The 27,528-nt window shown below is 41.7% G+C and overlaps 1 protein-coding gene across 4 annotated transcripts in view; it reads left to right on the top strand.

Moving 5' to 3' along the window:
- Nucleotides 1-23,485, top strand: part of C15H18orf25 (chromosome 15 C18orf25 homolog) — an 85,636-nt gene extending 62,151 nt beyond the window's left edge. For 3 of the 4 annotated variants that reach the window (XM_029546733.1, XM_021214500.2, XM_021214499.2), the window contains 2 exons: nucleotides 9,858-9,984; nucleotides 19,669-23,485. In XM_029546733.1, the coding sequence (XP_029402593.1) occupies nucleotides 9,858-9,984; nucleotides 19,669-19,858 (317 nt within the window). In that variant the 3' untranslated portion in view covers nucleotides 19,859-23,485. The remainder of the gene's footprint in view (nucleotides 1-9,857; nucleotides 9,985-19,668) is intronic. The other variant, XM_029546732.1, reaches the window with a different exon arrangement.
- Nucleotides 23,486-27,528: the final 4,043 nt, after the last annotated feature.

Below are 27,528 nucleotides of genomic sequence, written 5' to 3'. Positions count from 1 at the left end.
GTGCCAAAAGATGGCATCAGATTCCCTGGAACCAGTGTTACAGCTAATTGTGACCCACCATGTGGGTGCTGGGAATCAAACTTGGGTCCTCTGGAGAGGAACCAGTACTGATAACCTCTGAGCCGTCTCTTTAGCCTATGTGATTTTCCCCCCCATTTTTTTGAGACAGGATTTCTCTAACAGCCTTGGTTGACTGGAACTCTCTTTGTAGAGACCAGTCTGGCCTTGAACTCAACAGAGATGCACCTATCTCTGCCTCCGGAATGCGAAGACATGCACTACCACACCCAGCTTCCCGTGTAATCTTCATATAGAAAAATTTTGATCTACAGAAAACCTATTCTATCTAGGATAGTATTTACATTTTCAGATTTAGACATCATACCTTAATGTGCCTGTGAAGAATGTATTCCAAAACCTCTGGATTATAAAATAAAACAAAACCAGAAATGCCACAGGGGCTGTGCCCATAATCCCAGCATTTGGTAGGCCAAAATAAGAAAGTTACTTGAGGGCTGGTGAGATGGCTCAGCAGGTAAGAGCACCGACTGCTCTTCCAAAGGTCCCGAGTTCAAATCCCAGCAACCATATGGTGGCTCACAACCATCCGTAACAAGATCTGATGCCCTCTTTTGGAGTGTCTGAAGTCAGCTACAGTGTACTTACATATAATAAATAAATAAATCTTNAAGAAAAAAAAAAAAGAAAGTAAGTTACTTGAAGTTTAAGGCCAGTGTAGGCTACAGAGTAAATTCATGTTAACTTGGGCCAGAGTGAGATTCTGTTTGGCAAAAATCCAGGTCTGTAGGAAAGAACAAATCCCTGGTATAAAATGGAATAATGTTTGCATGTAATTTACACACATCTTTTTGCTTTCACTTGTCCTTGGATTACTAACAAGCCCTCATTGTTGTATTTGTTATTTGGGGGATGCTAACAAAAAGACGGCATGTTTAGTTTAAGTGCAGTTTTTCTCCCTCAGTATTTCCCATTCGTAGTTGGTGGAAATGCCGAATGTGGAGTCTTGGCTATGGAGGGTTCACTGTAAATTTTACCTTGTTTATTTAAAACATGATTTTTTAGGGTGGGGGGGGGTTGAGACAGGCTTTCTCTGTGTAGCCCTGGCTGTCCTGGAACTCACTCTGTAGACTAGGCTGGCCTCGAACTCAGAAATCTGCCTGCCTCTGCCTCCTAAGTGCTGGGATTACAGGCGTGCACCACCACGCCTGACACTATCCCTTTTAACAAGTGAAGCATGCTGACAGTGTGAGGGGACCCAAGTGGCTTCAGCTCTGCTACTTCTGTTCCCCCCAAAGCTGCCCTAAAATTTGTGTTTAATGTTGGCATTTCTGTATATTTCTTTATGTACTTAATTTAATTTGTTAATTAGTTATTAGTTCGCACACCTGCTTTAGAATTGTTCCCGATTTGCAGACAGTCATTTGAAGTTTTGTTTTCTTAGTTAAACATTTCTCGAGCTTTGTGCTGGCTAAGCATGGGTCTGGTTCAGTGTTTGTTTTCACTGCTGCTTACAACTTACTCTCTTACTCAACATTTAGATTTCTGTTTTAAATGATTCTATTGTTAACATTTTTCTTTTTTTTTTTTTTTTTTTTTTTTTTTTTTTTTTTTTTTTTTTTTATATGTAAGTACACTGTAGTAGTTTTCAGACACACCAGAAGAGGGCATCAGATCTCGTTACGGATGGTTGTGAACCACCANTTTCAGACACACCAGAAGAGGGCATCAGATCTCGTTACGGATGGTTGTGAACCACCATGTGGTTGCTGGGATTTGAACTCAGGATCTTCAGAAGAGCAGTCAGTGCTCTTAACCGCTGAGCCATCTCTCCAGCCCTGTTAACATTTTTCATATGCGTATAATTTATTTAAATTATAATACACACAGTACATGTGCATGTTGGGTCATAAATTATTTTAGGCCAATCTTTGGATTACTGCTAATCAGTAGCTCCCATAACATTTTCTTGTGAAGCTATTTATAGTCTCTTTCAAAGTCATTTTTCCCTAGATCTGTCAATGTAGCTATGTGAATAATAAATAAAATTGAGTGTTATGTTTTGTAGTAGGAATCCATTGTATGAATCTAAATATTATGAGTCATGATAAAATATTAATAGAAGTCATGATTGTCGGTTTAGTTTTGGCACTTTCTCTGTTTTTACTTTTGAATGTAAGTTAAATGTTCTGTGAAAATCTGGTGTCCCTGTTTCACAGATAAAGAAAATTCTAGTTAACTGAACAGACTGTTCATATGTTTACTTTAATCATAGAATCTCAGCTCAAGTCCACAACCCTGATGTATTTAGGGTCATATGAGTAGCCGTTGGTGATAGAGTGGCTAGCCTCCTCTCAAAGCAATTAGATGGCGCTCCTGTATTAAACAGCACAGATGCAAGCAGAGTTCTGTGAGTCTGAGGCCAGCCTGGTTTACAAAGTGATTTCCAGGATAGCCAGGGCTATTACAAAGAGAAAACCTGTCTGGAAAAGCCTAGACAGACAGACAAACAAATAAACAGTCAGCGCTTAATATCTTTAGATTTGACCTAGTCAAAAGAGTTAAGTGACAGGCAGATTTTAAAAACTAACTTGAAATCAGGGCAAACACTGGTCAGCAAGAGATCTACTTGTTTAACTTGCCGAGCGTATAAGCTGCTTTTGAGCCAGTAGTCACTGAGTGAGTCCGTAGGTCTGTTATGTAAAGCCTCAGTTTTCTCTGTCTAGAAACCAGTATCTGCCTCACTGTGGGTTATTGTTATCTCAAGTGTATAGCATATAGCAAGGATGCTTGCCACCATTGTGCTAAGTAGTTATGGTGCTCAGATAGACTGAGTAAGCTTGCAAGCTGTCGCTGTGAGTTTGAGGCCAGCTTGGGGTACAGAGTAACATCCTGTTTCAAAACAACAAAACAGAAAACAAAACAACCCAACAATACAGTTTTAGTTGGAGTTCGAAGAAGCAGAAGTCAGAGATACTCTTGAATCTCAGGCCTCACACTTGGAGTCCTGAGCATCAGATCCCAAGTACTAGGACTGTAAGCATTCCTTATCAGGTAGCTTATTTTTGGACTACAGGTTTGGATTGTTTGTTTTTGAGACAGTATTTTTGATCCTCTTGCCGGCCCCTCCCAAGTACTAGGATTATAGGCACATGGCACTGAATGTGACGAACACTGCAATTTTTATGGCCATACTTGCACTGTTAAAATTGTTTGGGTCTAATAATTTGAAAGTAGTATATAAATTATGGCTTTTAGATTTATGATAAAGTTACAATAATTTGAAATACTAGTGGTCTATCTTTTTAAAGATATTGTTTAAAATAAAACAAATGTGACAGTTTTCCTTTTTTCCTTTTTTTTTTTTTTAAGTGAAAAAAGCTAATATAATGTTCATGTTGCTGGCTCTAATTGGGCTTTGAACACAGGGTCGGGGTGAGGGGCCTGACTAGTAAAGATTAATATTCAAGAATATGGATATATCACAGATTCCTACCATAAAGTTAAATTGTAGCTTAGAAGACTTGTGCTAGAACTGGGCACAGAAATAGTAAGATTAGTCATTTCTGCTGTGTGGCATTTGAGTAATTACGGTTTTTAAAGCATTGCGTGATAAAGGGGAAAGAATTTGATAGCAGCACTGACTTCAAGTTTTCTTTTTAAGTTAGGGTTAATTCAGTTTGCTCCTTTATCTTTGGGACTTTGACAGACTGAGAATCTTGTAAGTCTGTCACAAGTGGCTCTAAGGACCTCTTAGGGCCCAATTCCTTACTTAGTGAGACAACACTCTTTTAAGGTGGCAGTGAACACAGGTGAGCATTATGTGCAGAACACGAGAGCTGATGTGCAGGTGGAGAGACTACTCCAGTGATGATTCATGACTGAGTGAGCCTGTCAGGATGTCAGAAACAGGATGCAGGTCCTGGAGGGTTGAGGATGGACCAGTCTCCAAGCTGGGAAATGGGCTTGGAGCAAATCCTTTGCAGAGGAGTAGGGCAGGGGCAGTATTGAGGAAAGCCAGTTCTCATAAGGAAGTGGAAGGAGGTTCAGTGGTTTACCCTGAGCTGACATTCTAGCAGTAGAGGAGATGTTGGCGGGTGAGTGTGCGTAGCCAAACACAGATGAGCAAGAGTGGAGTCTGAGCAGAGGCCCGGGATGTGTGGAGGCGGAAGAGGGAATAAATGGCAGCGCTGTGCTCTCTGCCTCCTACTTAACTGTTCTTGTCTTTTGCAGCTAGGGTCCTCTTTTGTTCTGTCACAGTTTTGTGGCATCCTTTCTGACTCCGCCTTTCTTTGGCTGGGATCACAGACATGTATGACCACTCCAGATTTACACTAAGGGCTTTTCTGTACTCTTGTTACTATTACTTTATTGGGTCTGGCCCCAGGACTCCCTGGCGAGCATCCTCAGCTGTTGAGTAGAGTTGAGTGTTCAGCTATGTCCAGCTAGCATAATCTAGTTAGCCTGTGTCTACACAACTGGAGACAGTTACATGGTTGCATTAAGAGTCACTTTATTTCTCTTAGGCATCTTGTCCATTCCACCCACCCCACCCCACCCCATGACTGCATTATGTTTCTAACCCATTTCCAGAGTCCTTGTCACATTCAGGGAACATCCTGTCAGCTGCCTATCATTGCTCTATCTCTTCCGTTTTCCCTAACCTGTTCTACCCCATCTTTACAATGGACATCTCCCGTGCTTAGCACTGTCTTGGCCCCTTTCCTCCGTAGTCTGCTGCTTAGCACTGTCTTGGCCCCTTTCCTCCGTAGTCTGCCTTTTGCAGGTTGTCTGTTCTTGATTGCCCTCAGCCTGTTTGCTGCATGGTCCATCATGCCCAAGGCTTTGCTTTCCAAGGTTATCTTGTTGTCGACTCTGAAGGTTTCTGCTTATTTTCACATTTTTCCCCCATCAGAGAGAATATAGATTAAGAAAAATTGAGAAAGAACTCCCAAGAGTGGGAGGGGCTCCAAGTGAATATACCCCTTCTCACTTCTTACCCGAGCCCTATCTTTGTTGTCTTTTGTTGTTGTTTTCCCATAGACTCCTTTTTTGGGCCATCTCTTAGGTAGTGGTGGGCACTGGGACTCTGCTCTGTGCCCCTTTCTCTTTGGTAACCCTTCTCTCAGGGCTGCTACACATTAACAATGTTTTGCTCTAGATCTCTGAGTCAAAGAGGTTTTGAACAGTACCTCCAACTATATCTGAAAGTTATGTACGCAGGTACCCTCAGCCTTCATTCTCTCCTTTGAGTTCCCTACATCAGTAGCATGCACCACTTTTGACTTCCTGCATTCTTTCATATATATACCTGATCCACAGCATCATGGGAGCATTTCCCATTCTGCGTCTTCCCTAGGAATATGCAGCCATGTACCTGGTTCCATTGTTTGCAGTTTCCCACCCTGCTCTCAGTTGGAGACCTATACTCCAAAGGGAGGGAGTCTTAAAATACAAATCTAAATTATGTCACTCTGTAGGTCTTTCAGTTGTTTCACACTTTTTTTTTTCTTCGAGACAGGGTTTCTCTGTATAGCCCTGGCTGTCTTGGAACTCACTTTGTAGACCAGGCTGGCCTCGAACTCAGAAATCCACCTGCCTCTGCCTCCTGAGTGCTGGGATTAAAGGCGTGTGCCACCATGTGTTTCACACTTTTCAAGATCAAGGCCAGACTCCTACCCGTCATTTCTCAACCATGCCAGTATTGCCGCCTTGTTTCTAATAACTTCTTCTATTTTAGCTCTCAACAAAAGTAGTACTTTCCTCTTACTTGTGCCCAATCTTCCTGGGAGCTCAGCTTCTCTGATCAAACTTAAGTCTGGGGTATGTAGCTGTTCTGTGTTTCCATGCACTACTTGACATATGTCCCAGGCTGGCTTCCCGGTACTAGAATATGTGCCTTTGTGCTTCCAGGTCCCCTGCCTCCCTCCTAGGGCACTTTTGAAGCTGCAGGTAACAGACTGCTTTGTATTATCTCTGAATGTGCTACAGATTTGTTGAGAACAAGTGCCTGTGTCTGCCTTGTGTCCTGTAGTGTTCCTACTATCCAGTATAATGTATAACATGCCATGAGTAATGTATTTATTATAGGAGCTCACAGATAATTAAACAGTAAAGTGTACTTGAGTTATTGATGATAGACTTGTTGAAACTTGAGATGAAAGAGGTCAATCTGTTCCTGCCCCACAATGCAGCTGGAGCAGTGTGCATAGTGACAACCATAACTAAAGCATCAAGGCAAAATGGATAAAACACTTGATCATACTGAAGTATTAAGACAGAATGAGGATCTAGCTTTACTATTTCTAGGCTTAACCAAGTCCCATTTAAACAATGTCCTAGATTTAACAAAAGTGGGTGCTGTATAGTGAATACTTGTATATAGGTTTCAAACATTGGTGCCTGTTGCCAGTGCCAGCACATGAACTCCAAACAATGTTACAGACCCATGCCGACTGTATAGTCTCAGACACTGGTTCTTTCTAGTCATTAAAAATTGTTTTATATGTATGTGGACATGGGTTCCACAGTGCACAGATGAAAGGAGAGGTAGGTTCTCTCCTTCCACCATGTAGATCCTAGGGATAAAACTTGGGTAGTCAGGCTTGCCAGGAAGTGCCTTTACCTACTGACCATCTCACCAACTTTTCAACTTGCCAGTGTTCTCTTTTCTCATGTTCTTCCTTTTCTGTCTGTCTTTTAAAAAATTCTCTCATACATCCTGACCTCCATTCTTTCCAGTCCCCGCTTCTCTTCCAGACCCACTGCTCATTCGTTTTCCTTTGGAGAAATGTGGGCCTCCCAAGGATATCAACTGAACACAGCATAACAAATTACTGTAGGATTAGGCACCGACCCCATATCAGGGCTGGGAGAAGCCCCCAGTAGGAGGAAAAGGGTCCCAAGGGCAGGCAAGAGTCAGGCACACCCCAGCTCCCACTGTTAGGAGTCCCACAGAAATACCAAGCTAACAGCCATAATATATTTGCAGAAGACATAGTGCAGACACATGCAGTCTTTGGGCTCCATAAGCCCAGTGTAGTTAATTCTCTAGGTCTCCTCTTGTAGTTAATTCTTCTGGTGTCCTCAACCCCCCTGGCTCCTACAATCCTTCCCCGAGTTTGGCATGAAGGGATCAGATGCAGATCTCCAATTTGGGTTCTCTCTGCACCTAATGTTTGGCTGTGAGTCTCTTCATCTGCTTGCATGTGCTCCCAATAGCTACCAGAGGAAGTTTCTCTTATGATTATTGGGCTAGGTACTGATCAATGAGTAAAGCAGAATATCATTAGGAGTCATTTTATTGATTTTTTTTTTTCTATTCTAGGCTTATAGAAGAAAAGTAGGTAAAAATAACATTAAACAATAAGCACTAACAACATCAAACTGGAGCTTTCTTTACTGTATACATTTTTATAATAGTATGTATTATACCTTAAATGTTGGGTGTTTCTGTTCCCACGTTCATGTTAGCACTGTAGTGCCTATTGTTGACTGTTGTAATATTTAACTTATGTGGGTCTTGGAGAGAATTCTCCAAGATGGGTTTGCAGGACTAGAGGATACAAGCACTGTAAAGTTTGGATTTGGGGCTCCTGTGTTTTCTCTTAAGGGTTCTGTGAAGAGGTTGATGGGAGTCCTGGTTGAAAATCCAGGACTGCTTAATGGTGCTTGCAGATGTAATGAAGTGAGTGACAGGAGGGAGGGTGACCTGTCTGTAAAGTCCCACCTTTCCTTGGTCTCATCTGTATAAAGTTTCATTAAAAATTTAAGTATCGGTGACTTTTGGGGACTGGGTGTCAGTGTGGGGAGTTTCAAGTCAGGGTTTCTCTGTGTAGCCCTGGTTGTCCTGGAACTCACTCTGTAGACCAGGCTGGCCTCTCATTTAGAGATCCACCTGCCTCCACCTCAAGTGCTAAGATTTAAGGCATGCACCATCACCACCTGGCTTGATATCAGCATATTTAAATGCAAATATCTCTTAAAGAATAAATGAGGGCTGGAGAGATGGCTCAGTAGTTAAGAGCACTGGCTGCTCTTCCGGAGGTCTTGAATTCAAATCCCAGCAACCACATGGTGGCTAACAACCATCCGTNATGAGATCTGATACCCTCTTCTGGTGTGTCTGAAGACAGTTACAGTGTACTTACATATAATGAATAAATAAATCTTTAAAAAAAAGAGTAAATGAAAATTTGTGTTAACTACAACTGTATTAATCTGTAGGAATAAATTGTGTGTGTGTGAACAATTTTAGGGGGTCTATTCCCTCCTTCCATTGTATTCCTGGGGACTGAACTCAGGCTGTCTAGCTTGTAGGATAAATGCTTTTACCACTGAAATTTGCTACTGGCCAGCTAAAATTGTATATTTAAGAGCTGAATTATTTTAACTTATACATGGGTTGTTTTTAGAGCATGTATTTTGATTTGATGTTATGCCATTAACCTTTCTGTCAGCTCTATGACATTAGAAGCATTTTATTGTACCATGTAATGAATAGTTTATGGAGAGGCCTGTGAAAAAGTCCTTTGTGTCTCAGAGCATTGAACAGGTTTATGTTTCTAGCACTCGTGGCTTGTTCGTGTCTAATGAGAGTTGTCAGCAGTGTGCAGCTTATGTTTCAGTCACGCAAATCCCAAAGCTCATTCTGCCTCTTGTCTTTGCTTTTATATGGATTTTGGGATCAGACCTTTCCAGATTGTTCCTCGTTGAGAAGGAAAACATGTTAAGTCTCTCACACAGCATATTGGTATAAATATAGTATTAATTTGGTTACTTTTATTCTGTGTATGTCTTTGCAGATTTTGATTTAGAATCTTGTTCTATGATGATAAGCAGTAGAGAACTATTCCATTGACCTCTAGGTGGTCATACAGGTCATTAAAAGTGGACTAGGGTTGAATGCAAAAGAACCACAGAGCAAAATATGAGTGATACATACACACACACACACACACACACACACACACACACACACGGTTTATGTAAAATATATTTATATAGATTGCTACCCAAAGTATTTAGTTTTTGTTCAAAGGAGCAGAAGTATAGAATAAAAAGACTTTTGAATCTCTTGAAAGTCCAGCTACATGCCTTCTCCATATATTATATTTTTTGAAAAGATACTGGTTTTATTTTTAATTATATGCATGTGTATGGGTATGCATATATGAGTTTGGGTTTCTGTGGAGGCCAGAGGAAAGTGTCAGATTTCTTGGAGCTAGAGTTCCAGGCTGTTGTGAGCTGCCTGATGTGGGTGCTGGGAACTGAACTCGGGTTCTCTGGAAGAGCTGCGCGTGCTCTTCACATTAACTGTTGAGCTGTTCTCCGGCCCTTTCTATTTCTTTTTTAGCCAGTTTGTTTTCAAATGGCAGAGTGTGTCAGGAGATGGCTCAGCGATTCAAGTACTTAACATCCAGGTGTGAAGAATGGGGTTCAGAAACCCATGTAAATGCCAGGCGGTCGTGTCAGGCTGCCTGTAATCCCAGCCTGGAGGTGGAGACAAGCTGGCTAGTAAGACTGTCCATATCAGTAAGCTCGGAATTGATCCTGTCTGAGAAAGTATAGTTAAAAAGGGATGAAAGATGATTCCTACCCACACATGTACACTACAACACGCACACACACACACACACACACACACACACACACACGAAAAGTGGTAAAAGGGAAGAAAACAAGAAACAGCATGAGTTGTGTCTGCCCCTGCTTATTGGACATGATACCAGTTCTGCTGTGACTAGTGTGCTTTAAACCTAGGTGGGTAATTTGTCAGTGAGCTGTCCCTGTCTAAAGAGATCAAACGGTTTTGTTTCTTTTCTCCCCTTCTCTCTCAGGTCATTTGGATCCAGGATTCCTAGCAAGTGACAAAACATCTGTTGGCAGTGCACCACTTAATGAAGAAATTAATATCGCCTCTTCAGATAGCGAAGTGGAGATTGTGGGTGTTCAGGAGCATGCAAGGTGGGCTAGTAATTAGTATCCTGGTAATTTAAATTGTGACCTTATTTAAATCAGAAAAAGAAGTGATAAAAAATGGTACAGCTCATAGCCTGGCTGCAGCTTTCTTTGGGTTAATAAATACTTTTTGTTAACCCAAGTTTAAGAATGTATGTCATATGTTTGCATATATAGAACATATTATTTGGGGCTAGAGAATTGGCTCAGTAATTAAGAGCACTTCTTGCTCTTGTAGAAATCCAGAGCTCTATTTGCAGCACTTGTGTGGCTGTACACTGTTAACTCCAGTACCAGGAAATCAATGCCTTCTTTTGACCTCAGCAGGCACCAGACACACAACATGCAGGTAAAACATCTGTACGCATAAAATAATAAAAGAAATCTAAAACAAACAAAAAGAACATGTCAGTCATGGGTGTGTGTAAACTCCAGTTGGTTAATCCCCTCCTTTTAAACAAATGTCTAGGTACCGGAAGAGGTTTGCTCTTAAGAAAGAAGTCTCTGTGTGCCATTGTGCCCCTCATTCCTGGTGGGTTTTTGTTTGTTTGTTTTTTGTTTTGTTTCGTCTTTTATTTTACCTTGAAATATATTAGGAGCAAACAACTGGGGGACATGCATCTGACACCATACCTCTTGCTGCTTGAGAATAAAAAAATATCTGAAACATCTGAAACATTGTATAGTGTTAAGGAAGGTAATTTTTGTGAAGTTTGGTGTTCTTTAAGGTAGGAGTTAGCAAACTGTGGTTGACAGGCCAAATCTGGCCTGCCACAGCCTATTGTATGTATTGAGAGCTAAGAGGAGTTTTACATTTTTGTTTTTTAAGGTTTTATTATTTGTAGTTATGTGGGGGTGGGGTGGGGGGGGTGTATTTGTATATGACTGGAAGCCAGAAGTATCTGGTTCCTTGGAGCTGGAGGCAGAGTTACAGGGTGTGAGCTGCTGATGGGATGCTTGGATTTGAACTCAGGCTCTCTAGGAGAGCACCGTGTGCTCTGTTGAGCTGCACTGTCTTTAGTCCTTTTATGTTTCAAAATAATTGTGCGGGAATGATCTAATGAGATGTTAAAGAACTTTAAGAAATTCATAAAATGATCCTAGTGGAGTTATTGTTAGTTCATTTTGCCCGTAACGTGTTGCTGCTTTTGCCCTGCAGCCACAGAGGTGAGTATTTGAGCAGACTGTATTTGGCCTTTGGCAGAAAAAAGAGTTGCCTTTTTTTGTCTTCTTTTTGAGACAGTAGATCATTATTGGCTGTCCTGGGCCTAGAATTTACAGAGCTCCATCTGCCTCTGCCTCCAAAGCCCTGGAGTTAAGGGTGTGTGCCAGCCACACCAGCTTTCTGACTCCTCCTTAGATGCTTGGTTGTAAGTCTGGGGCTGCATCTTAGCTGTGGGGAGCTTGCTCTCAGGCACGGGCTTCTGTTTGCTTTATTTCTGTTTTTTAAATAGTTGTTTGTAGTCCTCTCAGGTGTATTTTTCTTGTCTTAATATACTTATATAAAACCCAAGAATTTATATTTAAATCTGTGTATTCCATCTATCAAAACCAGTATTTCTCCCCAAGGGTTAAGTTGTGTGTGTGTGTTTTAATAAAGCACATAACAATGACCGTCTTTATTTAAGAACACCGGACTTCGTTCTAATTTTGTTCTTTTGTTAGTATGTTAATGAAATATTTGCCGGTATTTATTTTCTGTATAGCTTATGTAAAGACTGAAGTGTAAGTAGGAGTGTAGACTGCATTGACACTTAGGTGTGTTCCAACTGAGCTATTTAGTAAGGCTTCATCATACTTCCAATGAACTCTGAGAAGGCTGACTAAACTCAGGAGCAGCTCAGCCTCTGTGGAACTTTAGTGATGTCCTGGGTGTCACCAGCCAATCCTCTCTGCAGAAGCATGCCAGTGGACTTCTTTCTCACTTCTGTTTTTATAGTTGCTTTCCTTGTTTGGAGGAGATGAGTGTACTGGCTAATTTTGTGTCAACTTGACACAGCTGGAGTTATCACAGAGAAAGGAGCTTCAGTTGGGGAAATGCCTCCATGAGATCCAGCTGTAAGGCATTTTCTCAAATAGTGACCAAGGGGTGAGGGCCCCTTGTGGGTGGTGCCATCTCTGGGCTGGTAGTCTTGGGTTCTATAAGAAAGCAGGCTGAGCAAGCCAGGGGAAGCAAGCCAGTAAAGAACATCCGTCCATGGCCTCTGCATCAGCTCCTGCTTCCTGACCTGCTTGAGTTCCAGTCCTGACTTCTTTCAGTGATGAACAGCAATGTGGAAGTGTAAGCTGAATAAAACCCTTTCCTCCCCAACTTGCTTCTTGGTCATGATGTTTGTGCAGGAATAGAAACCCTGACTAAGACAATGAGGTTTTTACTTTTATCTTTATCATTTCTTTTCATGACTTAATCAAAAATGTTTCCTCATAAATTCTCTTATGGTTTTCTCTTTTCTTGTTAATCTGATTTTCCCATTAGATTAAGAAGAAAGAACTACTGTTTTTTTCTCTCCCCTTTATTTTACATGTTTTGCCATTGGTTTATTTCTTACATTGTTTCTCAAAAGACACTATTCCTAAAAAGAAAAAAAATTAAAAAAAAAAAAAAGACACTATTCCTTTGTTTGTTTGTTTGTTTTTTCGAGACAGGGTTTCTCTGTGTAGCCCTGGCTGTCCTGGAACTCACTTTGTAGACCAGGCTGGCCTCCAACTCAGAAATCCGCCTGCCTCTGCCTCCCGAGTGCTGGGATTAAAGGTGTGTGCCACCACACCCAGTGACACTATTCCTTTTAANTCCTNNNTTNNNTCCTTCCTTCCTTCCTTCCTTCCTTCCTTCCTTCCTTCCTTCCTTCCTTCCTTCCTTCCTGTTTTTTTGGGTTCCAGGTTTCCTGCTATGATGCACTGTTGGCAGATGATGTAGTCCTTGTCTTCTGCGGCTGTGCTAATCATTTGTCCCTGTCACATCTCCCAGCTTTATTGTTCCTTCACCTAGAAATGATAGATGCCTTTCTTTTTTTCTTTGCTTAGTTTTTCATTCATCATGAAATTTTTAGCTTCCTTTAAAAACTTTTTTTTTTATTTTTATTTTTTTAAAGAGGTATTGTGGTGGAACAAGCTTATTTATTTATTTATTTATTTATTATATGTAAGTACACTGTAGCTGTCTTCAGACACTCCAGAAGAGGGCGTTGGATCTTGTTATGGATGGATCTTGTTATGGATGGTTATGAGCCACCATGTGGTTGCTGGGATTTGAACTCAGGACCTTCGGAAGAGCAGTCGGGTGCTCTTACCCACTGAGCCATCTCACCAGCCCTAAAAACTTTTTTAAAAAGATGTATTCATTTTTTAATGTGTGCTTTACCTGCATGCATGTATGCACACACATTCATGTTTAGTACTTGCAGAGGTCAGAAGGCATCAGCTCCCCTGGAGTCAGAGTTATGGGTGTTGTAAATCACCATTTGGTGCTGGCAACTGAATCCAGATTCTCTGCAAGAGCAACAAGTGCTCTCAACTGCTGAGCTAGCTCTCTCTCCAGCTCCTGGCCCTACAACCAATATTTTGTTGTCTGGGAATGATTTTATCATTAAAAACATTTAATTCCAGAGCTTCCTTACCCCTTACCCCTAACTCATTTGTGTATGGATACTGTCTGCTATACCCTTCTGAACTTCAGTATGTGGTCTAGATGAGTACCTTTCTAATGCTGAAACCGTTTAATGCAATTTTTTCTTTGCTACTTCATAACTAATTTTGCTACTGTTATGAATCATAATGTAAATATCTGATGGTCCTGTAGTCTTAGGCAACCCCTGTGAAAGGGTCATTCATTTAACCTCAAAGGGTTCACAGCTCACAGGTTGAGAACTACTGGTGTCTTAGGGTTTCTATTCCTGCACAAACCATCATGGCCAAGAGGCCAGCTGGGGAAGAAAAGGTTTATTCAGCTTACACTTCCACACCGCTGTTCATCACCAAAGGAAGTCAGGACAGGAACTCAAGCAGGTCAGGAAACAGGAGCTGATGCAGAGGCCATGGAGGGGTGCTGCTTACTGGCTTGCTTCCCCTGGCTTGCTCAGCTTGCTCTCTTATAGAACCGAAGACTACCAGTCCAGGGATGTTCCCACCCACAGTGGGCCCTCCCCCGCCTTGATCACTAATTGAGAAAATGCCCCACAGCTGCATCTTGTGGAGGCATTTCCTCAAGGGAGACTCCTTTCTCTGTGATAACTCCAGCCTGTGTCAAGTTGACACACAAAACCAGCCAGTATAACTGATCTGGATTGTCATCTAGTTTTGTACCTATTTTGTGCTATTTCTTGAACCAAGTCATATGATTTAGATTACATTTTGACTATTGTTACTTTCAAGGACCTTTTTATAGGCCTGCGACATAAGTTGCACATTCTTATCCATTGATTTGAATTGGGGCTGAGAAACTGTTTTGAAACTTCTGCTGTATACAGTAGAATACAGACTTTGTAGATTTTGCTGGAGACTTTAAAGGAAATCCTGTTTCATTTTGAGATTTTCTTCTATATTGTCCTTTGGATCCAGGACTAAAGTCTTCACATGACTGCTCTATCATTCTAGAAGTATTTTCTGCAGCAGTTTCTGCAGGAATAGCTGGGTGAGCCTCACTCCTGCACTGGACTAAAACTCTGAGAAGCCCGCAGAATAGGCTTCCCTGGGGGTCAGAGTTGCTCCTTTGCCTACCTGTATCTCATCGAGAAATTTTTTTACAGGCCTTTCTTGGGTTGCAATTTTGAAGTATTAATAGGCTTCTGGTAAAATTACTACTCAGAGAAAGGCTTTAGGTGTTTGGCCACCCTACATCTTTTTCTAATTTTATTTGCATTCATAGATATTTTGTTTGGATTTAGTTGCCCCTCCCCTTTCCCTTTGCTTTTGTTATTCTGCGCAGTCATGGGTTTCCTGAGAATTTTAGAAAATCAAACTTGATGCTTGAGTTGTTCTCTGTGGGATTGTATTGCTCTGCTTGTGTTGGGTGCCAGTCTTCCTGTTTGACTTTTGTGCTTAATGATATGTCTTTTAAATGAGGTTGCTTTTCTTTTCTTGCTCACTAAGATCCTTCTTTTTTTTTTTTTTTTTAAATCAGGAATTCTATTTATCTGTCCGTTCGTCCATCTGTCCGTCCATCTACCTACCTACCTACCTACCTACCTACCTACCTAATTTGTTTATTATGTAATTTTGAGCCAGGCTTTCAGTTTGTAGCTGGCCTTGGCTGATACGGAACTTGGTATGTAGGCCAGGCTGGCATGGTAACCACACTGGACCTTGCCATGTGCATTTTATCTGACCACAGATTAGAAAGTATCTTCTCTGAACTAAAAATGGTGGAATGCTTTGTTTATGGGGACCTTGGGACAGTTAATTCTACAGTATGTTCTGTGCTTGTAAGATGGAGACTTCGGGTCTCTCGGTAGATGTTTCAGCCTTCATGCCAGTGGTTTTCTTTGCTTTCACTCTTTTCCACCTTCCCTTCCCCCAGTCCCACTGATGGTTTTCCTAGGTGTGGTTACTGCCTATAGTGCTGCTTTGGGGTATGGAACTGTGCTGAAGGCCCTTCAATAGCCTCTTCAGAGACTCTCGTGAATAAGACTCCGAATAGATATTAATGCTTTAATATTCAGCAAGTGAATGAAGTGAATTGACAGAACCTTTTTTTTTTTTTGGATTTAAGACATTGTTTCATGGAACTAATTGTTAACATCAGTACTAAGAAAGAGCAAGAAAGGAAACTAGCATGTCCCTGAAATCACAAGGATGAATTTTGTTGCAACATGGTGCCTTCAGACTTTGTAAAGGAGAAATGGTGGCTCTTTACATTTGTTTTCTTAGAGACAAATTAGTTAGTCGGCAGAATCTGTTCTTTCTGTAATATGGAAAGACTGAAGCTTCTCCCCTGTTGGCTCCAGCAAATAAGGAATAAGAAATCCTATCAGGTTTTATTGTTTATATTTTTTCCTAGAATTTTGACAAATGAGGTCTGAAGATTTTTTTAATTTTAGAATTATTAGGCATGGTGCTATATACTCATAATAACCAGTACTTGAGAGCTGAGGCTAGCCAGTCAGAGGTTAGCCTGCAGTACAAAGTGAGACCATGTCAAAATAGAACCACAAGCTTCTACAAAATATACCTCCGGGTTGTATGATCCTGTGTAGATTGTATGCAGCCTGTGTCTGCACTAGAATTGGACTGGATCAATTTAAAACTCAGCCAAGTATGCTCTCTACCCCATGCCTTTCATAATACAGAAAAGTATATTGATTAATTCATGAAAATTGTTTTTTATTTTAATGCCTCAAAATTTTGAGCCTTAATGACAGCTCTATGGAGCTTATAAAAACCATTGCAGTCTTACTACATGAAAAATTACCTCATAGAAAATTTTCATCCCTGTTATTCATTATAAATTACTTCTCTAGTGTACACTATTTTACACTGTAGTTAAAATGTTTCTTCAATACCAGCTTGCTTTCTGTACTATACAAAAGTTATTGGGCTGGGGAGGTGGCTCTGTTGGTAAAGTGTGACACAAAGCATGAGGACCTGCTTTCTGATCCCCAGCAGCTGTGTCAACCCAGTGCTGGCAGATCCCTAAAGCCCTGGTCAGCCAGACCTGATGGATTGAAAGACTGTGTCTCGGGGGCAGGAGGGTGAAGTAGAGAAGTAGTCAAGGAAGCCTGCTGAAGTTGTCTGCTGGCCTGCGTGTGTGCACATGCTCACATGACCATACATTAACCCCACCCTCCCTCTCTTCACTGTAAGGAAGAAAAAAGCCTCACTGTGTTACATTCATTAACTGGCTACATAAGTCCTGATGTACACTGTAATTTCTGTAGGCTGTTCCTATTTAAGTAGCCAGCATACAGGTGAGAACATAGATAGGCATCCTCCTGTGACTGCACTTGAGGTCACCAATGACCTTGGAGGTCATGTTAGCATCTTCTAGTTCTAAAAGGAGCCTCAGCTTGAATCTTTTAGAAAATGTTTTTTGTTTTGTTTTGTTTTTTAACTGTGGGGGGGGGGAGGCAGGGGGCATACAGGAGTCCAGGTGCCATCAGAGGCCACAGGTGTCAGATCCCTTGGAGCTGGAGTTAAACTTGTAAGCCATCCAGGGTGGGTGCTAGGAACTTGTAAGCCTTTAAGCCTTTCTCTGTAAGAGAAATCTTAAGGGGTAATTTATTCTGTTTTGTGTGGCTGGGTTGGTGTAGAATTGATCTTCCAAAACTTGCCTTCTAGAAGCTGGTTTGTTTCACTTTTGACTTTGAAATCTCTGAAGGCACCTTTCAATGGGACTGTTCAGTTATGGTAGCTCTATTTGGGAACTAGCCTCTGACTATAACTGTTGAGAGTCAGGAAAGCTTTGGACCAGAGTTTTAAATTCTGAAGACAGACCCAGGTGGTCAGGACTTGATCTTATCTATTCTTCTTTTAGGTGCTCCAGTGTCCTAACTGTCCCTTATCACATAAGGTGACTAGAGCTGCTTGTCCATGGCACAGCCGTGACTGCTTAAGTAGTTAGATTCGTGTTCTTGGCTTTGCCTGTGCACTCGTCAGTAGTAAATGCAGGCTTTAAGCCTTTCACTCTCACACCCTGCTCCTAAACCAACCCCTTTCCTAGAATCTGTTTGGAAGTTTAACAGATACTCCTGGGACTAGGCAGCATTCCTCTCGATCAAAGGAGTAGTGTTTCAGTTGTCACTGGAGGACAGTGAGCCTGAACGGAGATGTGGTTTTGCTGTAGTTCTGCACTTACGCTCCATTTTCTCCTCTTCTATAAAATACAGACTCGGTTAGAACCCTTTAAACCACTGCTCATGATTCCTTAGAGAGAGTAGCAATGGGACTTTACACCCCTTCTTAGTTCAGAGGTTCTAGGAATTCTGCCAAAGATCACGTTCACTGTCTTGGTGGCTATTTAGTCCCTGAACTCTTACTAATTTTCTAGTTGGCTTTATTTCAATTACAGTGCTGTGCTAATGAGTTTTTGAAGTTTTAGAGAGCATCATATTTTCAGATGGTTCATTTTACTTACATACCTGTACACTGATGTGAAGTAAGTTTGCCTCAACATTCCTTGACCTGACAGTTAAAATATTGTGACCAAGGTAAATCCTGTCACCTGCCTTAAGCCTGTTTCCATCTGTAAAAAAAAAATGTTATTCCACCTCATAGGGTTTTTTTTTTTTTTTTTTTTTGATTGTTCAGTGAGGTGATATTTATAAAACTGCTTAGGAAAGTTAGTAGTTACTTTGTTTCTAGTCATCAAAAACAGGGTTTGTAAAATGTTGGCAGGACACCCTTAGCCTAAACTCTCCTACATCCCAGTTTTCCACTTTACAGACACTTATTCTGTATTTCCTTAATGATCGTAGGACTTGGGATTAGACATTGTGCTGTACGGTCCTTATTTTAATAGTTTGAATAGCCTTTGAGTATATTGTGGCTTCTGGCTTAGTAGCTACTTGGCCTGTTTCTGAACAGATGTTGTATCTCTGATACTATGAGAAATATGGGTTCTGAGCCAGGTGTGGTAGCCCACGCCTGTAGTTCCAGCATTCAGGAGGCTGAGGTAGAAGAATTAGTGTGACTTCAGGGCCAGCTTATGGTACATAGTCAATTTAGGACTATTCTAGTATAAAACCTTGTCCAAAAGAAGAAAACAAACAACCCAACCAACCCAAACCCAAACAGAAAGCCTGTATTCTACCATATGCCTTGGTCCCAGTGGCTCTGTTCTTCCATGCTTCTCTTGGTTGTTAGCAAGCTAACCTTTGGAAGAATGTGGATGTAATTTTGGGAGGTGTATGGTTTAAAAGCCAGCGTTTCTCCCCCCCCCCCACAACATTATTATTACTCTGTATATGATATGTGGTGATGGTTGAACTCTAGTTGTTGACTGCCAGAATGCATGCTGTTTGTCACCTCACACAGGACATGGGGACATTCAGTAATTTCTGATGTGGGGTTAGAGCTCCAGCCTTCTGCCTTTCTCTTATTTGAGTCAAGACTTCTCTTGTGCTTCCTCTGGGGAGGCTCTGGTTTCATCATTTGGTTAGAATATGAAATTCATGATGCTAGTGTTTCTGGAGTGAGCTTGTTTCCCTGGTGAACTCGTGTGACTAACTGATCAGCAGGGTGTTTCTTCTCTCTAGTATGCTGAAAACTGAGGGCTTCTGCCTTGCTCCTTTCACTGAGCCACAGTGTGAGACACGTCGATCTTTTTATGCAGGGTGCAGTTCCCACACAGTCTTAGAAATACAACCTGTGCGGCATTATTCTCACTTTTAAAAATATGGTTATTTAATTGTGTTACAAAACTGTTTTACAGGCAGATTTTTCTTGTCTCAACTAAGGTTGTTCATTCTGTTGAGAATTTCTATTTTCCTACCATAGGGAGCCCAGAGAAAAGTCATCTACCCTGTTGTCAGTAACTGACTGGAGTGCAACTCACTGACTTGAGCGAGCCCTCAGTCTTTTAAAAGCTAAACTGAGAGGGAGGAGTGGGAGGGAGGAGACAGGCATGTAGAGAGTCTAGAAAAAGGCACCGATGGGCGTCATGAACTTGTATAATAGAATTGGTAAAGTGTTGATTAGTACAACTAATATCATTGTCATGGTAAGATTAACTGGACTTCTTTCCTCACACAACTGCAGGTGTGCTCACCCCCGAGGAGGAGTGATTCAGAGGGTTTCTTCCTGGAAGCATGGCTCTGGCCCGCAGTATGTTGGCTCCCGGCCAGCACAGTCATGGACTGCTGTGACCCCTCAGCAGACGTGGGCTTCACCAGCAGAGGTCGTCGACCTTACCTTGGATGAGGATAGCAGACGCAAATACCTACTGTAATGCGGTGTCACTGTCCCTCTGCACTGTTCCTTCCGGCGCCTCTCTGTGACATGGAAGTTCATTTCCTAGCTTCAGCTTCCGAAGCTCTGTGTGGCATTTGTGGGATGAAAATTCATGGTAACTCCCCCCTTTTATTAAAATAATTCACTTAGGAAAATAACTTAGCACAGAGAAATAATTTTTTCTTTTCCTCAACAAGAATATGAGAATGGTGGATTTTATTAGACAGCTTCATTTTGCTTGGTGACCTACCTTAAAGTCACTCTCCATTTAGAATAATATTTTACTTACTAGGCAAAATGGATTTCAGGTTTTGAGTCTTATATTTATTTTTCTGTATAATGAAATTAATATCTAGCTGTGACCACTCTCTGTCTGCGTCACTGTCACTCCTGGTCTTGGGCATTTGCACACTTATCAGTCAGGACCTCATTGGCACCTGGTAGGGCATGTGCATTTAGAAAACCCTTCCTTAGGTATGGAAGACAGAAGTATTATAAAATATATTTTTCCTTTAGCTTACTTCTTCTGCCTTCTTTCCTGACACAGCTCTTTGTCTGTTTGCCATAACACAAATATTTGAAATGCCCCCTTTTATTTCCAAATACTATTAAGGGGACTCAGTTGGTCTCTTTGTTGCAATAATTCACAATTCTTTGAGAATTTCTGGATATCTGAGGACTGCATTGAGAGATCAGTGGGAAATCTATCTCTCAACTTTTTCCTCCTGGTTTATTCAAACAGTAAGCAGACATGGAAACCTGTTCCTGGAGTAGGGCAACTGGAAAAGGCCGGGCGGCACCCAAGTCTGTAGGCACTTGCAGATCTGAGTGCACGGTGCCTTGCCTCGTGCCTGCATGCTCCATAGAGGGTGTGACCCGATTACCTGGACTGGGGCTGGGTTTGGGTAGTTTTCTTCTCTGCCTTCTAAATATATGTATACAAGAGAAATCAAAGTATACCATAAGAACTCAGATGCAAAGCACATTGATAGTACTGTTAAGTCTTAACAGTACTTAAAGCAATTAGTAAAGGGTAATAGAAACTTCAGGGACTTTTAGGAAATGCCAGCAGAGGAATTTTGTGGCATCAGTTACTACCTTTTTTCCTATAATGTTGTAGTTACTAGTGAAGAACTTTTAAAAAGCAATACCTAGAATTAGAACACTATGTGTTGTGCACAGGGGGAGTGAAGTAATATTGGCTCAGAAAACATCACATGTTTCTGTTTTTGTTTTCATGCGGTGTTGCTGTGTCCTTTTGCCTTCCCTCCTCAAATACCTTGGTGACTCTTCCTCATTACAGGATGAGACCCACCACTTTCATTCAGTGCACACACATTGACCAAGGACCTACTCTGTACAAAGCACTGTGCAGGGTGGATGTTTGGAGTCCCTGAGAAGAATGAGACACAGCCTGCCTGCATGCTCCTGCATGGGTCTGCCTGGCTCCATCTGCCTGGCTTTTCTGTTTTCTTACATGAAGACAGGTTTATTCATTATTCTCCCGGTTACTTCAGTTCTCGTATAGACTCCTGTAGGGATGCATTTCAGCATGTGCTCGATGATGTAGTCTGGCTGATGTCTTCTGGTGGTATCTCATTTGACCTGCCCTCTGCTCACCACTTTCTCATCTTCTCTTCAGTCTGCTACTGTCCTACTAACCAGGCTTTAAAACCATGGATCTCCAGTTACAGTACATCATTGCTCACTCTCCTAGATAGAAACCAAAGACCCAGAGGCCAGAGCAAAACAGAGCTTCTAAAATTCACTGCTGGTATATCTTTGGACTTTCACATCTTGCTTTAGAATTAATTTATTGAGTTTTACTGTTACACATTTTTTTTTTTTTTACTTGAATTAAAATACTCAACAAAGGAGAAACGTAATTTCTGGTCTATGTTTTCCAGAAAATCATTGGTAAGAGAATACAGTGGAGGGCATGACTTGAAGTTTTTGCAGCTTATATCTATCTACCCCAGTATCGGGGCACAGCCCCATTTTAAAGAATGTTTTTGCATTACTTATTTTCATGTTAATAATGTTCTGTTCAAGTCTACACAACAGATGGTTTCCCTGACATTTTCTTTAGTCTTTTTAGCCATCCCCTGTTTTGGGTGTGCTTTAGACTGGGATAGAGGGGAGTTGCAGCCAGGCTCTTTTCTGGCCCTTTATCTTAGGTTGCACACAGATGCTCCTGGTATCTGACCCTGACTACTTGACTTGGTGCATCAGAACGAGAGTTAGACATTAATATGCAAGTGAAGGGAAGCTTGGGGCAGTCTGCACTCTCTAGCAAGAATGGGACTTTCCCACTTCCCGTCTCATAACCAATTACGGGGGCAGTTGAACACTTCTGCTATTGCTACATCCAGGAGAGTGGAAATGTGATTTCTGGCAAGGTATTAGTCAAATTCTGTGACATACAACTCTCATACATTGGAAATCTCTTTAAAAGTTATTGTTTCCTAATCAGACTTTTACATTGGTACCATGAGTTCTTTATGCTTTGCCAAGACATTGTTTGAGGGATACAGTGGGATCATAGATTGGTTTATGCCACAAATGTGATTAATTCCCTTCCCCTCCACTTTGAAGAACCAGAAGCAGAAACCTGGCAGTTTGTCACTGGCTGCTCTATAGTGCAGCTACAGAGCAGTGGTTCTCAACCTGTGGGTCATGACCCCTTTGGGGTAGGGTGAACCGGTTGCAGTGTTGGGAAGGCTGAGCACCACTGATGTAGACTAACTGGATGTCGTCAGTGCTGAGAGATCAGCCCTAGCATGCGCTTGTCAGCACAGTTCTGAGCATGACCTGCCTGGTTTGCTAGTTCAGTCATTTGTTCACCTACTGTTAGCAAATTAGCACCACGAGGAATTTAAGACAGATGTTGCCTGCTTCTTTTGTACTGTGTCACAGGCTTGCAAAAGCCTGGGACACAATTTAGTTTTAGTTTTGACTTTTTTTTTTTTTAAAGGCAAAGAGCCGAGCCCCAATTCCTGTTCTCCTGTATGTGTGTGATGTGACTTCCATGTGTATATAAAACTATTGCACCCTAACCAAACTTCCTCAGACTGTGCACTGTTTAAAATAATCACGTATTTTAGTTCAATGCTGTTGTATTTTTTTCTTTTTATTTAAAACACTACTTATTCTTTAACAAATTTCAAAGGGTAGTAATCTTAAAAAAAAATCACTGGAAACTAGGAAATGTTTTTGTTGTTGCTTTGTTCTTTAAAGAGTGCAAAGGTCACGGAATCTTTTGCTCTTCTTACCTTGAACATGAATTGTCAGCCATTGTGTGGCTAGGAACCAGTGCACTTGGCGTTCACAGATCTGCTGTTGCTGGGACTGAGTGTGGACTTGATGCAGTGACGACAAATCATTGCGTAGATGGAATGTTTTCCAAATGTGCAACTCAAGTTTGTAAAATGAATTTGGTTCTTTACATCATTATTTAGGTTTTGTTTCCATTTAGTATTTAATGGTCTTTGGAGAAAAAAATAAACAGAGTGTTATATATATATTTTTTGGTGCAAGATAAGATTTTGTTTTTTGAAATAAGTCTGTAGCATAAAGGTTAAACTATTTTAAGATAAAATAAAAATAGAGTGTATTTAAACAATGATTCTTTCTGAGAATGTTTTTTTTTTTTTTTTTTTTTTTTTTTCCCTGTCTCAGTTAATAAGGTGGTGTCTAAAAGGAACCTTTCCCAAGCTATGCTTTGGAGATGAAAACGTGTTATATTTTGTTAACAGACTGTTATAAGAAACCTAGTTTTCTAATCAATATCTGTATCCTATTTCTAAGATATGTTACTAAGGCGTGTCAAATCAAGGGGGAAAGTAGTTTAATGGGATTAGGGGTTGGCTCAGTTGTTAAAGTACTTGCCAGACCTGAGGACCTGGGTTTGATTTCCTGCACCCACGTAAAAAGCTGGTTACACCTCTCACACTCAGCTGGCTCCCACACTGGGGAGGTGTAAGACAAGAGGATTGATCCCTGGAGCATAGTGCCTGGACAGGCCGACTCTCTCGGGGAGGTGGATGGCATTCCTGAGGATGACAACCAAGGTAATCCTCCATGCCCCTCCCCATACACACTTGGGGATGTGCCCCCCCCAAACGCCTACAAAGCAATGAAAGACAAAAGGAAAGACAGTTTTACGTTAGCTTCCCCATAGCCTGTATCTCTCTCTTTAGCTAGGGCCAGTGAGATTTTAGGCACAGTTGAAGGGACCTTTGCTCCCAGGAACAAAATTCCATTCAGAACTAGTCACTTTTCAGAAAAGAGCATGCCAGGGTCTGACCACCATGTCTGTATGTGATTTAACACTGTGTTTCATTAGCCCCACGGACTCTAATCCTAGCTTGGTTCTGCTTTCAGAGTTTTATTTGGTTTCAAAAGCAGTAGAAGCCATAGATGAACATGTCATCTTTTGTAAAGTGCATGAAGAATGGAGCTGTAGGGAGAGACCTAGCTCCTAAATCCTGTCACTCAGCTCCAGAGTCTCTGAGTCCAGTACTTAGTGACTGTTTGCCAAGCAGAGGCTACTTCCAGTTTGAAATGCCTTCTTCATGCTGCCTTGTACTTGAAACTCAGACATAGTAGCACCTACCGAGAGTTTGCGGTCACACAAACACTTCTGTGACTCTACAAGGAAACCATTTGCCACTTGTATACTAGGCACACGCAAATAAAGCAATATGTCACTAGTGCTTGTTTCACTCGGCCTTCTGGCAGGAGTCCCTGCTGAACTGTGGTTTGCCTGCCCTTACTGTAAGGTTCTCAACCTGTGGGTCATGGCTACCACAGGGTCTGCCTGACAAAGGTTTACATTACTATTCATAACAGTAGCAAAATTACAGTTATGAAGTAGCAACCAGGGACTTGATTGGGGGTCACCACAACATGAGGAGACATATAAAGGGTCACAGCATTGGAAAGGTTGACAGCCACTGCCTTGTTGGTTTGTTTTTTACTGTAGACATCACTTTACCATAACTTCAATCTAAAAGGAAAAAAATCACAGAGCAATCATACAGATACAGTTACACACGTAGTACACATACATCCAGTTTTATTTTAGCTATGTTCCTGCTCTGGAAGGAACGGTCTTCTTAGATTTTGGTAAGTATGATTCTCTTCTGATGCCTTTCTGTCTGTCCCTTCACTCCTCCTTCCCTCTCTCCCTAACCCCCACCCCCACCCCTTTCTCTTGAGAAAGGGTTTTGCTATATAGCCCCGGCTGGAACTCACTGTATGTATCAGACTGGCCTCCAACTCACAGTGATCTGCCTGTTTCTGCCTCTAAGTGCTGGGATTAAAGGTGTGTTCCATCATATGCAGATTCTTCATCACCATCATCAGAAACTCGGGGGCTTAAGAGATGGCTCAGTGGTTCTGGCTGTTTTCGCAAAGGACTCAAGTTCAATTCCCAATACCCACATTGCAGTCTGTAACTGTCTATAATTCCAGGTCTAGGGGATATGATGTCATCTTCTGACTTCTGAGCGTACCAGACACAGATATACTTAACAGTGTACACATAAAATAAGTCTAAATTGTACAATATTTATCCCCTTCCTTTCTTGATGCCCACTCATGCACTGGCTTTAGAAAACAACTCAATAGCAATCAGTTCTCTTCCATCATGTGGGTACCAGGGTCAGACTGATACATGGAATTAGGGAGGTTCCTGGGCTACAGTGGAGCGTTGGCTCAGAGAACAAGAGCGGTGAGCTTAGAAGTGCCGAAGATGAGCCTGAGCATCAGACACAGGGAGGAAATGCCTGCTCACCCCAGAAACGATGCTGCTTCTGTCCCCCCAAACCTCTGCTCTGCCTTTCAGGTTGATAGGGCTTTATGCAGGGGTCCCAGTGTGTGATGGGGATCCATGCTTTCTTTCTGCTTGGCCTTGGTGTTGCATTTGATGGGTAGGTGAAGGACGGGCACACATCCAGTGCCTTAGTCAACTCTGCAAAGAAAAGAGTGTGGCACAGTGGCTGGAGGGGTCTAGATTTAGCCTGCTGCCTGGTAACATACCCATTTGTTAGTTTTATCTATAGAACTTCCTCCTCACTGCTGAAAGAAGCCTCTGCCCTTTGTGCTTTGGTAACTGACACCTTAGAGGAGTTAGATCTGTTCCCTTCAAGAAACACTGTAGTCTTGAGTGAGATGACGAAGTAGATCTTCACTCTATAACAGACTGTAAAGCAAGCACATTTGATTTTAGGGTGGCAGAGCTGTCAGGTCAGAGGTGGGTATTTGGCTTTCCTTCCTTCCTTCCTTCCTTCCTTCCTTCCTTCCTTCCTTCCTTCCTTCCTTCCTTCCTTCCTTCCTTCCTTCAAGATTTATTTATTATATATAAGTACACTGTAGCTGTCTTCAGATGCACCAGAAGAGGGCGTCAGATCTCATTACAAATGGTGAGCCACCGTGTGGTTGCTGGAATTTGAACTCAGGACCTTCGGAAGAGCAGTCGGTGCTCTTAACCACTGAGCCCAGTGTTTGCTTGTTTTAATTTAGAGAATACTTCATTGGTTCTGTAAATGGGCTTTATAGCTCTAAGGAGGTCTTGTCTCTAACAAAGCTGTTTGGGGATAGGATTCATTGTTCAGTAGTGTTTTCCGGGTTCAAACTGCTTACTCAAAAAAGCTGTTCAAAGGACGTCAGTGTGCACTTGCTGAAGTTTTCAGAAGGTGTTGGATAACCAACACCCGCACGGCCTTGACTGTGAACCTAGGCTTTCAAAGATCTAAAAGAGTGTTTCTCAATTTCCACATGGGATAAGATTGTTAAAAATTTACAGATCAAGCCGGGTGTGGTGGCGCACGCCTTTAATCCCAGCAGAGACAGGCAGATTTCTGAGTTTGAGGCCAGCCTGGTCTACAAAGTGAGTTCCAGGACAGCCAGGGCTGCACAGAGAAACCCTGTCTCGGAAAAACCAAAATTAATTAATTAATTAATTAACAGATCAGAAGCTGAGCAGACTTGTGACAGAAGATTTAGACACACAGACTAGGACAATTTTGTGTTTGGTATGATTTTTAAAAACCTTTACTTGGTGTTTCCCTTTGCTTTTTTTTTTTTTTAAGATTTTATTTTTAGTCGTGTGTGTGTGTGTGTGTGTGTGTGTGTGTGTGTGTGTGTGTGTGTGAAGTGCAAAGTGTCTGTGGAGGCCAAAGGTGGTCAGGTCCTCTGAGGTTAGAGTAACAGAAGGCTGTGATCTGCCTGATGTGAATGCTGTAACCAGACTGGGTCTCCTTGAGAGCAGTGCCCACTAGTAACCACTGAGCCATCTCTTCAGGCCCTCAATTCTTTTTGCTACTGGCTTTATCTTATTCCAGCCAGAGGAAAATGAAACATCTTTCTGAGTAGATAAATATTTGATTGAGCAAGTGGTTAGAGATTTGAACATAGGTACCAAAACCACACAGCTAAGTACAGATGTGGGCTCAGGCTTTGGATTGGCTCTGCACACTTTCTGTAGGAGATTCTATGGTTATGGATCCTGAAAATTCAGATGTCCTATAAGCAAGAAAGATTGCAAACTGGTATTACAGAATGACTTTTTTATAGTTAGGAATGGATATACATTTTTAAAAGGAGACACTACAGTAGCAACTTGTTTCCTGGCTTCTGGGAACATAATTTTCCTCAATAATTGGG

Source organism: Mus pahari, chromosome 15 (genome assembly GCF_900095145.1).
Source record: "Mus pahari chromosome 15, PAHARI_EIJ_v1.1, whole genome shotgun sequence".
Classification (NCBI taxonomy): domain Eukaryota; kingdom Metazoa; phylum Chordata; class Mammalia; order Rodentia; family Muridae; genus Mus; species Mus pahari.
This window is presented reverse-complemented; position numbering and strand designations above follow the sequence as displayed.